This window comes from Protopterus annectens, chromosome 4.part0 (assembly GCF_019279795.1).
Source record: "Protopterus annectens isolate FY-2018-M chromosome 4.part0, PAN1.0, whole genome shotgun sequence".
Lineage (NCBI taxonomy): Eukaryota > Metazoa > Chordata > Ceratodontiformes > Protopteridae > Protopterus > Protopterus annectens.
Genome location: NC_056733.1, coordinates 423,281,324 through 423,294,568, shown reverse-complemented (window position 1 = coordinate 423,294,568; position 13,245 = coordinate 423,281,324). Strand labels below are relative to the sequence as shown.

The 13,245-nt window shown below is 42.6% G+C and overlaps 1 protein-coding gene across 7 annotated transcripts in view; it reads left to right on the top strand.

The window, feature by feature from the left end:
• Window positions 1–13,245, top strand: part of MTMR3 (myotubularin related protein 3) — a 2,239,538-nt gene that overhangs the window by 1,234,029 nt on the left and 992,264 nt on the right. For all 7 annotated transcript variants that reach the window (XM_044068370.1, XM_044068372.1, XM_044068373.1 and 4 more), the window contains one exon: window positions 11,373–11,504. In XM_044068370.1, coding sequence (XP_043924305.1) covers window positions 11,373–11,504 — 132 coding nt within the window. The remainder of the gene's footprint in view (window positions 1–11,372; window positions 11,505–13,245) is intronic.

Sequence of the window (13,245 nt, the reverse complement as noted above, 5' to 3'; positions counted from 1 at the left end):
TCAAGCAGTTCCTCAGAGGGGCCAAAAATTTGAGACCACCCAAGAGAGCTCCACCCCAGTCTGGGACCTTAACTTTGTATTGGAGAAACTTACTCTACCTCCTTTCGAGCTAGCTGCTACTGCAGACTTAAAATTTCTTTCTTGGAAAACAGCTTTCCTTTTAGCAATCACTTCAGCTAGATGGGTATCTGAATTACAGGCCCTTTTGGCAGTTGAGCCTTTCATCATCTTTCATGCGGGCAGGGTGTCACTCAGAACCAGTCCATCCTTCATGCCCAAGGTGGTATCCAGTGTAGCTCTTACAGTCCATTCATTTGCCAACCTTCTTTCCCAATCCACAGAACAAAGGGGAACAGCGACTGCATTCCTTGGATGTGCACAGACAACTTAGATTCTACTTGGACAGGACTAAACCTCAAAGAAAATCTGAACAACTGCTGATAGCATTTGCTGCAGGGGCAGAGGGGAAGGCTATTTCAAAACAAACCATTTCTAAATGGATAAGCCATTGCATTCATTTCTGCTATAAGCACCATGGAAAACCTATCCCCCAGAGGATCAGACCTCACCCCACCAGGGCTGCATCTACTTCTACAGCCTTTCTCAGAGGCGTTCCTACTAGGGACATCCTAGAAGCTGCTACATGGAGTTCTTTACATACTTTCACCAAGCATTATAATTTGCCAATTTTCTCTAAATCCAGAGCTGGCTTTGCCACTGCAGTCTTGCAGGGCCTTATAGCTGGCCCTAATACTCTCTAAGCTCCTCCTCCCAACCATAGCTTTGGGAATCTACCCAAATGTAATGACTGCAACAGTGAAACACGAACAACATAGTACAGTTGTGTGCACTTAACATAAATGTAGATGGTCGAGTGTATTTACTGTTGCAGTCCTGGTTACCCTCCCTCCTCTAACTTGTTTTGACTATACCTCTACTTTCCTTTACTATGCTTAAAAGCCTTTTTGGTGTATTTGCTTTTTTGTTGGAGGTTTACCTTTGTGTTTTTGTTTAATTGCTTCCCATTAGGGGGGCACTTGACATCTGGGGCAAGAAAAACTGATGTAATGGCGTTGGCTGCATATTTTATACCCCTGACGTCATGGAAGACGGGACAGCAACCGATGCAGAACCCAAGACTTTGTTAATCAGGCCGACTGAGGGTAACCTGCAAGCAGATTACCCAAATGTAATGACTGCAACAGTGAATATACTCTAACATCTACATTTATGGTAAGTGTACACAACTGTACATTTTGTGCTTTATTCAACGCCAGAACTATACGTCGTTGGGCCCTTATTGTTGCTAAATGTTTTTGCTAAATATTTTTGCTCTTGATTTCCGTGTTCCGAAATGGCTTTGGTAAACAATCCGACTACTAATCTTCCTAAAAAATGTAAGGATAAAGACTGAGACTGACTGCACAGGGCCAAAACTGCCGACGACACTTCCATTAAGCTACTCGCCAGTTCGCCGGTCCTCAGTGAGGCGCTTTCGCAGCCCCTGATGCCCGCTTCTGTGGATTCGTAGGCCGCTACTGAGACCTGTTCGGAGTCAGGTATGCCGCGAGACTCTTCTTTGACTAAGGATCCTGTTAATGTCTCTACCTTGGATGGGTCCAGAACCATTGAGCAGATACCGGCTTCTGAGGAAGTTCTTCACACTACTGATACTCAACACAAACTGACGACTTCTTTCGCGTCTTCAGTTCTTTCTAAATCTACGGAGTTTCTAAGGCCCAGGATATGAACTACGCCTAAAAAAAGCCGACAACCCAAGCTCAAGCACCTGCTTCCATGCCTCAGTCTCAGTTGCTTAAAATGGTGGAAGATCTTATCATGCTTTCCAAAAGAAAGAGAGACTTGTCCCCAGCAGTTTTATCTGACCAGGAGTCCGATGACTCTGAGGTTTCTGAATATGAAGACATGCAACCCTTGTCTGCTGATGAGGATTCAGATGCAGAGGAATCCATTCCTTCTGCCTATCCCCCAGAGGATTTTTCATTTGGTGAAGCCATACATACTTTAAGGGAGCATTTCCAATGGGAGTGTCAGGACTTTCATCAGTCCAAAAAGAGACTCAGGGAATTCTTAGATTTACCACAGCACAGACCTTTAGCCATTCATCCTGTCCTGGATGTTGTGGATGATGTCTTTATGGAATCCAGTTTAACTCCTGACACTCTTCCACCTGCTCCCAGGAAGCCTGCCAGGTATTAGAGTCCCTGACTCTCTCAAATTTCTTTTCAAGAATCCTACTGCTGACCCAGAGGTCATCTCCCAAAGACTTAAAGGAATAAAAGCAACCACAGCTAAGAATCCCACCCCCTCTGACAGTGATTCTCGAGCTTTAGACAGATGGGATAAAAAAGTATACACCTCTGCAACTCTTGCCATTAGAGCACTAAATTGTCAGTTCCACATGCTGAAATACCAGCAACATACTATGGAACTCCTTAAACAAAAAATATCTACCTTTCTGGATTGTGCAGAAAATAAAGAATTACAGGAGCTTATGCATTCTGCAAGCCAAGTTACTAACACACTTTGCAATGTGGCTTTGACACCCTAGAAGCATCCTGCAAGGCAGCAGTCACAGGTTCTGTACTTAGAAGGCATGTTTGGCTTAAGGAGCAGACCTTGCCAGACCATGTCAAATCAAAATTGTTGGACGCACCATTGAACAAAGAGAATTTGTTTGGCACCAAGGCATAAGAGGTCTTAAAAAAGATGGAAGAAAAAGCTAAATCTATGAAGACAGACTTCTTGCAGGTCCAACCTCCAAGGTTCAGTAGGCATTGCCCCTCCAAGCACTGGTCCTTTCCGGCCCCCTCAAGACCAGCACAGACAAGACCTAGAGGAAGCAAACCCCCCCCCTCCCAGACAGCAGTCCCAGGGAATGCAGAGATCTAAGCAATGGAGTTCCTCCACTTCAAAAATAGGTAGCGCTAAGCCACCCCCCTTGTGGAAAGAACTCACAATGACTTTACACCTCCACCCCTTATCTCTGCACACCTGCTTGTGCCCCTAGGAGGAAAACTCTCCTCCCATGCGAAAAACTGGGCCTCTATCACCATCTACCGATGGGTCCTCAACATAGTGTCCCAAGAATACAAATTTTATTTCCACACTCTACCAAGCCCAAAAGGGTTCCCAGATCTTCCTCCCAACCAGTGGACAGAGGCCCAAAATCAAGTCAATTCCCTGCTCTCCATGAGGGCAATACAGCCTGTTTCTGCAGACCAGATAGGCCAACGTTTCTATTCCAGGCTTTTCCTGTTACCCAGAAAAGAGGGCACCTGGCGCTCAATCCTCGATCTATCAATTCTAAACACCTTTCTGGTGATAGCAAAATTCAAAATGTTCACCCTCCAGCAGCTTCTTCCTATGCTATCCAAGGATGCTTGGTTAGCCACCCTAGACCTAAAAGAGGCCTATCTACACATCCCAGTCAGGGATTCCTTTAGGAAATATGCACTTTCACTTCTCTGCTCTTCCCTTTGGCTTATCCACTGCTCCCAGAGTTTTAACAAAATGCCTGGCTCCAGACATTGTTTTTTGCAGACAAAGGGATATTCAAATTTATCCCTACTTAAATGACTGCCTGATTCAGGCAGACAGGAAAAGCTGTTACAGCACCTGACTTTTGTAAGGGACCTACTGACCCCCCTGGGGTATACTATAAACAAAAAGAAATCTAAACTAGTACCCACTCAAAAAATTGTATTCGTGAAAGCAAGCCTGGTCCACAGCATCCCAGATGGTATTCCTTACTCCAGAAAAACAAGTCTATCTGACGGGGCTACTTCTCTCAACTAGCCATCAGAACCCAGTTATCCGCAGGGAAAATCCTGCAAGCTCAAGGGTTCATGGCATCCTGTATTCTACTCATTCCATATGCCAGACTGCATATGAGGAAACTTCAGTGGTACCTAAAAAGTCTTTGGTGTCAACACTCTTAGGACCTGGAAACGATCATACCTATGATACCCTGTCTAAGAAAAGATTTTCTTTGCTGGGCAGCAGCATGCAACCACAACGAGGGTCTTCCCTTCTCACAACCCCACGCCACCCAGACCCTAATCACAGATGCGTCAGATTATGCCTGGGGTGCACACCTGAACAGCAGGTGTATTCAGGGTGATTGGAGCCCAAATCAAATACAGGTGCACATCAACCAAAAAGAGATGCTAGCTGTTCAGCACACTTTGATAGATTTCAGACCCCTACTCTCCCTAGGGCCTCTAGTGATCAAAACAGAAAACACCACAGTAATGTGTTGCATCAACAAGCAAGGAGGAACTCACTCTTATCCCGTCTGCAGGCTCGCCATGACCCTTTGGCACACTGCTTCAGCCATGCAAATTCACCTGCAAGCACAATTCCTGCCAGGCTCCCAAAACTCTCTGGCAGACAACTTAAGCAGACACCCCCTAGACCCACATAAGTGGCAGCTAGACCACAGCACCTTCAACCTTGTAACCCAGAAATGGGGCACCCCGAAGGTAGACCTCTTTGCCTCCCACAACAATCACCAGCTCAGCAAATTCTGCACCAGGGAACATCACAGCAAGGCCTGGAAAGTGGATGCCCTATCCTTCCAATGGGTAAACCTCTCGGATCTATGCATTTTCCCCTCCACCTCTACTTTCAAGGGTACTATTCAAAATAAGGGAGGAAAAACCAAGAGCAATCTTGATTGCCCCAGACTGGCCACGCCAGCACTGGTACCCACTGCTACGCAGTCTGTCACCCCTGCCACCATAGCACCTACCTCAAATCCCAGCCCTCCTGACCAGCAGAATGGAGAATTCATGCATCCACAATTCCAGACCCTGAACCTGGCAGCCTGGTTTATTCCCTGACCTCTCCTCCAGTTGCCAGCCTAAGCAAGCAAGTACTGGATGTTATACGTGAGACCAGATGCCCCAGCACTGGAAAATCCTATGCTGACAAGTGGAAAATGTATTGCACCTGGATCCAGGCTAAAGGAGCTGAAGCAGCACAGCCCTCCCTACCTCTCATCCTGGATTACCTAGCAGACCCTACTACACAGGGGGGGCTATCCTTCTCTTCTATTAAAATTCATGCCTCAGCCATCTGCTCATTACAACACAGAGCCACCTCTCTTTTCTCACCCTCTCATGAAACAGTTCCTAAGAGGGGCTAACCATTTAAGGCCACCTAAAGCTCCTACCCCAGCTTGGAACCTTAACTTTGTGTTGGAAAAGCTCACACTACTCCCCTTTGAGCCTGCATCTTCAGCAGAGTTAAAATTCCTCTCTTGAAAAACAGCCTTGCTTCTGGTCATCTCTTCAGTTAGAAGAGTTTCAGAGGTAAAAGCACATGGCTGTAGAGCCCTTCATCATTTTTCATGCTGACAGGGTCTCCCTCAGGGCTAACCCAACTTTCATGCCTCAAGTGGTTTCCAGTGTGGCTCTCAACCAGTCAATTCATTTGCCCACCTTTTTCCCTAACCCAAAAAACAAGGGGGAAAGGTTTCTGCATTCTCTAGATGTGCACAGACAGCTCAGATTCTACCTGGATTGGACTAAATCTTTTAGGAATTCTGACCAATTGCTAGTCAGCTGTGCAGCAGGGGCAGAGGGAAAGGCCATATCCAAATGAACTCCAAATGGATAGCACACTATCCATTTCTGCTACAAATACCACGGAAAACCACTCCTTAAGGGGGTAAGGACACATTCCACCAGGGCAACCTCCACCTCTGCATCTTTTTTGAGGGATCCCTACCAGGGACATCCTGGAGGCTGCAGCATGGAGTTCTGTTCATACCTTCACCAAGCATTACCACCTGCCTGTCTTCTCCAAGTCCAGGGCAGGCTTTTCAACTGCAGTCTTGCAGGGCATCCTAGCCAGCCCCCAGTCTTCTTGACTGCCTCCACCCTTTTCTTCAGCTTTGGGAGTCAACCCAAGTGTGATGAGTGCAACAGTGAAACACGAAGAACATAGTACAATTGTGTACACTTAGCATAATGTAGATGTTAGAGTGTATTCACTGTTGCAGTCCTGGTTTCCCACCCTCCATCCCCCTTGTCCCTTCCTCTCTCTTTTCCTCACTCCTTACAGGGATTTTTGGTATTTACTTTCTACTGATGGTGGTCTTCCACCATAATCTAGCTCCCTATTTGGGGGCTCCTGACATTTAGGGCAAGAAAAACTGATGTAATGGCATTGGCTGCCTGATTTTATACCACTGACGACCTGACGTCAGTCCTGGAGCGACAGCAACCGACACAGAAATGCTAAGCCTCTGGTATTCGGGCCGACTGAGGGCTACCCCTGGCAGGATAACACAAGTGTGATGACTGTGACAGTGATTACACTCGAGCATCTACATTTATGGTAAGTGTACACAACTGTACTTTTCTGTGGCATGCTTGCATAGATGAGGGATATTTGGGAAGTTTTTTAGGATCTTCAAAAAGCATAGCTTTAGTTTTGGTGGGGTAGAAAAGTAATTTGTTTTACTAGCCACTGCTGAAGTCTGTGCAAGTGTCTTTGAAGTTGAAATCGATTGTATCAGTTGACCTGTATATGACCCATCTGCCTACAACATGAGTGAGAGGTGGAGGTGGTAAGGAAGATTGCTTATGAAAGTGAAAAAAAGGATGGGAGCAACAATGGAACATTACGGCACTCCTCTGTGTGGGAGAGTAGAATTTAAGTAGTAGGATCCTATTTTGACTTTGATGCGTTTGTTAGTGAGGAGGTTTGTAAACTAGTGAGCATTGTCTGAGCTAACTCCAACTTTTGCAAGTTTGTTGAAAATAAGAGGGAGTCGTCACTGAGATAAAAAGCCTTTGTAAGGTCTAAGAGCTCCTGGCAAGTGACTCATTATTTAGTAGGATGTCATCTCTTGGGGACCAAAATGCTGTCATTATATTTTGCCCCATCCAGAAGCCATGCTGTTTGAAGATCAGGTGGTATTCCTGTATGTATTGACATAGACATAATCTGCTTTTTCTAGTGGTTTGCCAAGGGTTAGTAGGATAGAGGTGCCTCTTCAGTGGGCAGGTCCTTCATTTCCAGGTGGCAAACTTTATAGTTAGTGCAGATTTTTTTGCCGTATGATTGAAGGGTGGAGTGGATAATGGCACAGCATATTCTACTTGTACAACATGTACGAAAGGAGCCTAAATTATGGGTTGATATTTTTGAAGTGTAATGTAGGCAAAAAACTGTGTTTTCGCTTTTATTGTTTTTATTATTATAGTAAAATGAATACCTAGGAAATACCTCCCCACCATTTCTCCACAAGCTATCACTAGGTCCTCACTGCCCTTTCTAAGGTCAAGAACACTGCTTTGATGGGCCCTATTACTATCTCAGGATGCCCCCTGAATAGCATGAAACATGACCTGTCAGGTCTGCTAGAATCTCTTATTTAACCATAGCTTCCAAATGAATGCAGAACTGCACTTGGTTATCCTTCTGCACAAAGGTGAGGCCTCCCACAGACCTGGGGAACTACAGACCCATAAATCTGACTAGTCTCTTATGCAAAGTGATGTAAAGACGTATAGTAAGTCTGATAAACAAGGACATAGAAAACTACAGACACTTGTCCCTACCCAGTTTGCTTTTCTCAGAGGCAGGTTATGCCTACCTAACCTGGTGGACTATTTTGAGAAAGTCGCTAAAGCTATGCATGAGGGTAAAACAGTGCACACTGTATGCCATGACCTGGTCAAGGTGTTTTTGACACATTACAGGGCTTTGTAGAGGCATTAACCAGCATGTCACACAATGGATAGCCAGCTGGTCACTGATAGGACACAAGAAGTTAGGATAGGGGAATCAACCTCCACAAAGAGGTCAGTCACTAACAGAGTCCCACAGAGATCAGTACTGGGGACTGTCCTTTTTGGCTTCTACTTCTCTGAAGTCAAGACAATCATCAAGGGCCTCTGAATGACCAAGTTTAATGACTGCAAACTATGGGTGGTCACTGAATCCCCTAAAGACAGTGATATCCTTCATAAGGGCCTGATGTAGATAACTCGCTGCAAAAAAATAGCATAATAGCTGTGTTTGGAAAGACAGCCACTCCTGGAAATTACCAAAAGTAAACCCAGTGGTCAGGGATATGGGCATGCATGTTGACAGTAAACTGACCTTAACCACCCCATGTCTACTGTTTTGAGGTAATCATTGCATGTTGCACAGCTTATAAGTAAGGGCATAGCATCCAGGTCCAAGGAGGACATTGTTCCACTGTATTCAGCTCTCAACAGACCAGTTATTGAGTACAGCGTACTGTTTGGCATGTACATGACCATGCACTTGAAACAGCTTGACAGACCATGGAATTTCCTCACAAAAAGTATACAGGGAGTAAACATGTCCTGTCTGGACCATCTCAAGTCTCTCTCCATGTACTTTGTCTCCCGCATACTACTGTGTGGTGATCTATGCCTAGCCTACAAGGAGTCCTATGATCCCACATTGATGGATTTGTTGCACTTCAGCAAAACAAATAGCATCAGAAATACTCATTCTAAGGACCTAAACCTTGTCTGCAAATAAACAGGACGTGTTGAAGGGACAGATATGTGTCTCAAAGATTACCCCTTCTCTGTAATAGGCTCCTATCCTTGTGAAGCAAAACTCATCCCTAACCATATTCAAAAGCAACTTGGACCATTGGATGGGAAATCTCAAAATTTACTCCTGATTTGGTACCTGTGTCCCTACTGGATAAGGGCAGTCTGTGAATGCTTAATGTTTACAAGTGTATATATGCCAACTGTAAAATTATTTGGGGGTATTGACAAATATCAACAGTATTCTGGTAAATTTTGGGTAAGCTTGGCTAGACTTAAAAGGGCTTTTGGGCAGATAGCCTAGTAACCACCTATGAACCTATAGTTTTATAGCATCCTTAGTGCACATTTCTTTTAGACTCTGTTCACATCAAATGTACAAATTTTCTTTTTTCATACAGAGAAAATATAGCAAATCCCATGTGTACAGTACTTTTATAACATAAGAAGTAAAACTTTTGTATAGCTATTTATGAAGGTGATGTTTTGCAACATTTGAAATGTTCATAAAGGCAAAAAGAAAACTTTACCTAGATGTGTAAATTGTCATGTAGATGTTCGTCATGCAAGTATTCTATTATGTTTGCATCTTAACGCATTGCCCAAGTTACAGTTTATAATGGAATAATTTGTTGTCCATGAATTTAGCTTGAAAATGTCATACAATTTCAGAGATACAACCCTGTTTTGATAGATATCTCTGTCTGGTCAAACTGGCCAGTGGAATGTGTCAGGCTGCCGAACCTCATTTTATCCGGTTTCTGATAAGAGTAAGTGTGTGAGTTCTCCTCAAGATAAGAAATTTATCTATCTAAAACATACATGCAGTGAAAAAAAATCATATTTCTTCTGAAAAGGGAAGATTTCTGTTACTGGATTTGTGTGTGCTTCCCCCAATTTAGAATTTTATGTAGGTGCGTGTGTGAATGGCTGTCTTTTTGAAGGTTAGGTGTCGGGCTGGCAACTCTGCACCATAAAAATCCACTGCCAATCATTAGCAGACCGGAGTTTCACTGTTGCGACCCCTAACTGGGAAAAGCCGAAAGAATTTATGTAGTGAGAAATCCATTAAATGAAGTTAAAGCTAGCTGCAAGTCTTTATATCACCTATCACTAGATATGTGTGTTATGTACATGAAGGTCATATATGCTGGAAAATGTCAAATGTTTTTTGAGTGATTGTCCCTGTATTTCTTGCTACCACCGCTAGGTATACATAACCATTGACTGTATTTTATCATTGAGTGCACATGTGTTTTTTTTGGCTAACATACTTGGTATACATCTGAATCATATCATTACTATGTTTTTTTTTTTTTTTTTTAAATCAAAATTTTATTTAATATTTGTTTACCGGGAAAGTCCGACTTGGAATGGAACTAATTTTCAGCAGAGGCCTGGGTAGAAATTCTCCAGAGGCATGAAACGTGGGAGAAAACCGGAGTACCCGGAGAAAACTCACGTGAATGCAGGGAGGACATGCAGACTCCTCACAGAAGGCACTCCAGCTGGCAATCGAACCGGAGAACCTCTTGCTGTGAGGTGACCATGCTACCACTGCACCGTCCAAAAAAAAAAAAAAACTTTAATTCTTATTTCTCAGTAAAAGTGATGCTGTAGTTGATTTCACTATTAAATGTTAGAGCAGAGATTGCATATGTAACTTGTTTGAGGTTATCTTTTGTTCTTGCTCCTAGACATTTTGTTTAGTTTATGCAATGTGCTGTTTGAGGCTGGCACTTTAGGAGTCTTTTGTCATGCAAATATTACAAGAAATGTTGGAAGCAGTATGAATATGCTGACATTAGTAAATGGGGACAAATTCAGATCAAAATGTCCATCAGAAATTGATAAAAAAACAGCAGTTTGCAAAATGGGATTCATATTGTTTAATTGATATGAAATCAAATCACACTGCAAGGTGCTGCATACAGAGCAAGTCACATAGCAACATGAGCAGTTAAATTCAACACCAAATATATACAGTATAAAATGGTGGCTTAATTTCCCTTTTGGCACGTCTCACTGTGGAGACTGTGCTCTCAGACCCCATTCTCAAAATATACAACTTTGATAGCTGCACAGATTTAGAGAAAAGATACATTTTAAGTAACTCTAATACTTGCATATGAGTTACACAGCCTTTGAGAACTTGTAAACCTCTTTTAGGGCCTCTAGAGATGCCTTCAGTTGTCAGGGTGCTGGCAAGGGTACAAGTAACCTTCATGTCTACATTTTCTACATGCATGCTGACCCATTTGGACACTTGGTCCCCTTAATATGTATTGGCTTCATCCCAATTCAGGGAAATGAATGAGCCAAGCCCATGGGGGGGGGTTATTGGTTGATAGATGAGCATAAACAGATTAAAAAAAATGAATTCCATGCCAGATGATGATCTTTGTGTTTCGTTAAGTAGTTCATGTTTATCATTCATATTATTTTTTTGTTGTGATAGCAGTTGGAGGTCTGTCATTACCTTTGATTGTACAGGATAATCTGATTTGGCTTACTGAAGGAATTGTTGTCCTGTGTTTCCATTATGGAACTAAGCAGAGTTTCAGACATCAGCCAAGGCTAACAACAAAGCACAGCTCACCTTTTGAGTTTTGTTAAAAATAAATAAATAAATAAAAATACACGCATATATCAATCATTACTTGAATCTGAGAAAGCTGCAAAAATATCCTGGCTTGTACTCCTTTAGATACTAACTTATTGTTCAAGCAGTGTTAAATATGAATACATTGTAGGATTTTGAAAGGTTATCCACTTTACTTAAATGTCAGTGGTTTGACTTTATAGATTCATCTGTGACCAATGCTTCTGGAGTTGACAGCTTGGCTATCCAGCCACGGAAGCTCCTGATTTTGGATGCTAGATCCTATGCTGCAGCTGTAGCAAACAGAGCCAAAGGTGGAGGATGTGAATGTCCAGGTGGGTTTTCAAATTGTTTCATGAGGAAGACTGTAAAAGAAATAGTCACGCAAAGGCTTTCAGTATCAAAGATTATTCCTTTTTATCTGGGGTCGTCCTAATATTTGTGTAGTGCTATGTTAGACTGTCCATTTATTACAGTTAACATGTTGCATTCTTGTGCTTTAAAATGATGTGAGCAATAAGCAAACTGCAAATTATACAGTATGCATGTTAACTAGGACAGTTCTACCTTTTTGAACATGTGCAGAGTAAGAATCATAAATGCAAGGTGTTAATTAGGAGAGAGAAAGACACACGTATAAATGTGTGTATATATATATATATATATATATATATATATATATACATATATATACATATTCTGTTGTCTGTAGAATTTACAGTGTGTGTTTGGTCAACAGCTGTTTAGTTGATCACGCAGCTGGTTGACAGATTTGTTAGAGGGCACAATTTCCAGAGATGGGGAACAAGTCCTTACCCTCTATTTGTGCATTCTTAGAGTATATAATTAGCGGGGTGTGGGGCTGCAGGGGACTTGCCCCTTCCAAAAAAAAGTGTTTTAGGAAGTTGTTTGACGTGTGAGGGTGAACTCCTCGGTGGCTCTGACCTTATTAATATAGAAAACTATCTTCTTTCTTTCCACCTACTCTCTCTACCTTCGATCTGGTTAGAATACTCTGCTCCTTCCCCTCTCTGTATTTCCCTATAAGCTTATATTTTTAGCACATCAGGAATGAACTGTCTACTATTTTAGCACAGGACCCACCTCCTCCCTTTCCTGCCTAGTGTATTGCTCTAGATAAATCTCGTCTTTACCTGTTGCTATGCATACTCTTCTTGCCCTCCTCCCTCTATGACATCATTTGCCTTATAAATATACCTTCTCCCTCTGGACGCCATCTTTATTCTCCTAATTAGCCTTAGGGTTCTGTACGGTCCTGGCGGTGGAGTAAATAGGGTTTTTTTAGGTAAGCGTTCTTTTTGTCTTGTTTAGATGTGTTATACCACTCTGATAATATCCTAGTAAAATACTAATTGCGTGCAGGACAGGTTGAAAACAACTGTGTTGGGGAACCTGAGTAGCGTGTCCTATCCCCGGCTGTTTTGGCATAGCTTCAGAGCATTTACTGCACATGGAGTTCAGGTGTGAACAAAGTTACAGCTAGGACACTCAACTGCTCTGCTTTATGCTTAACAGCTATGCTTATATGCTAAGAGGATTCTTTTTAACATGCAGCCTAAAATGATAGCGTGTTTACTGTTCAGCCTTTATGTAGCCTTATTAGTCGGTCTGGTAGAGTAGTTTTTAGGAGCTTTGTAGTACCGGATAGACTGTTATGCTTTTGTGGCACGCTAACAACTCCATCGACTATTAGTGTTCTAGCGGTGCTTTGGACCTTTTACGATTACTATGGTTGCTGTATAGAGCTGCATGACTCTGTTTTTGGCCACTATATGATTTAAAAGAGCTAACCTTTGTCGAATACTAAAACTATAAACTTTTTTTTCACATACCATAATTATAAATTAGACCGATATCATAGCGTCCTCTGCATGCTAACAGCGCTATTGACTTTAAGCGTTTTTAGCGTTGTTTAGACCTGATACGACTGTTAAGGTTGCTGTATAGAGATATGTGATTCTGTATTTTACCATCGTATGGGATTAAAGCAACGTGTTGTGTGTCACTGTATGGTTAAAAAGAGCTGTATTTCCTGTTGCATAGTATTACTATATT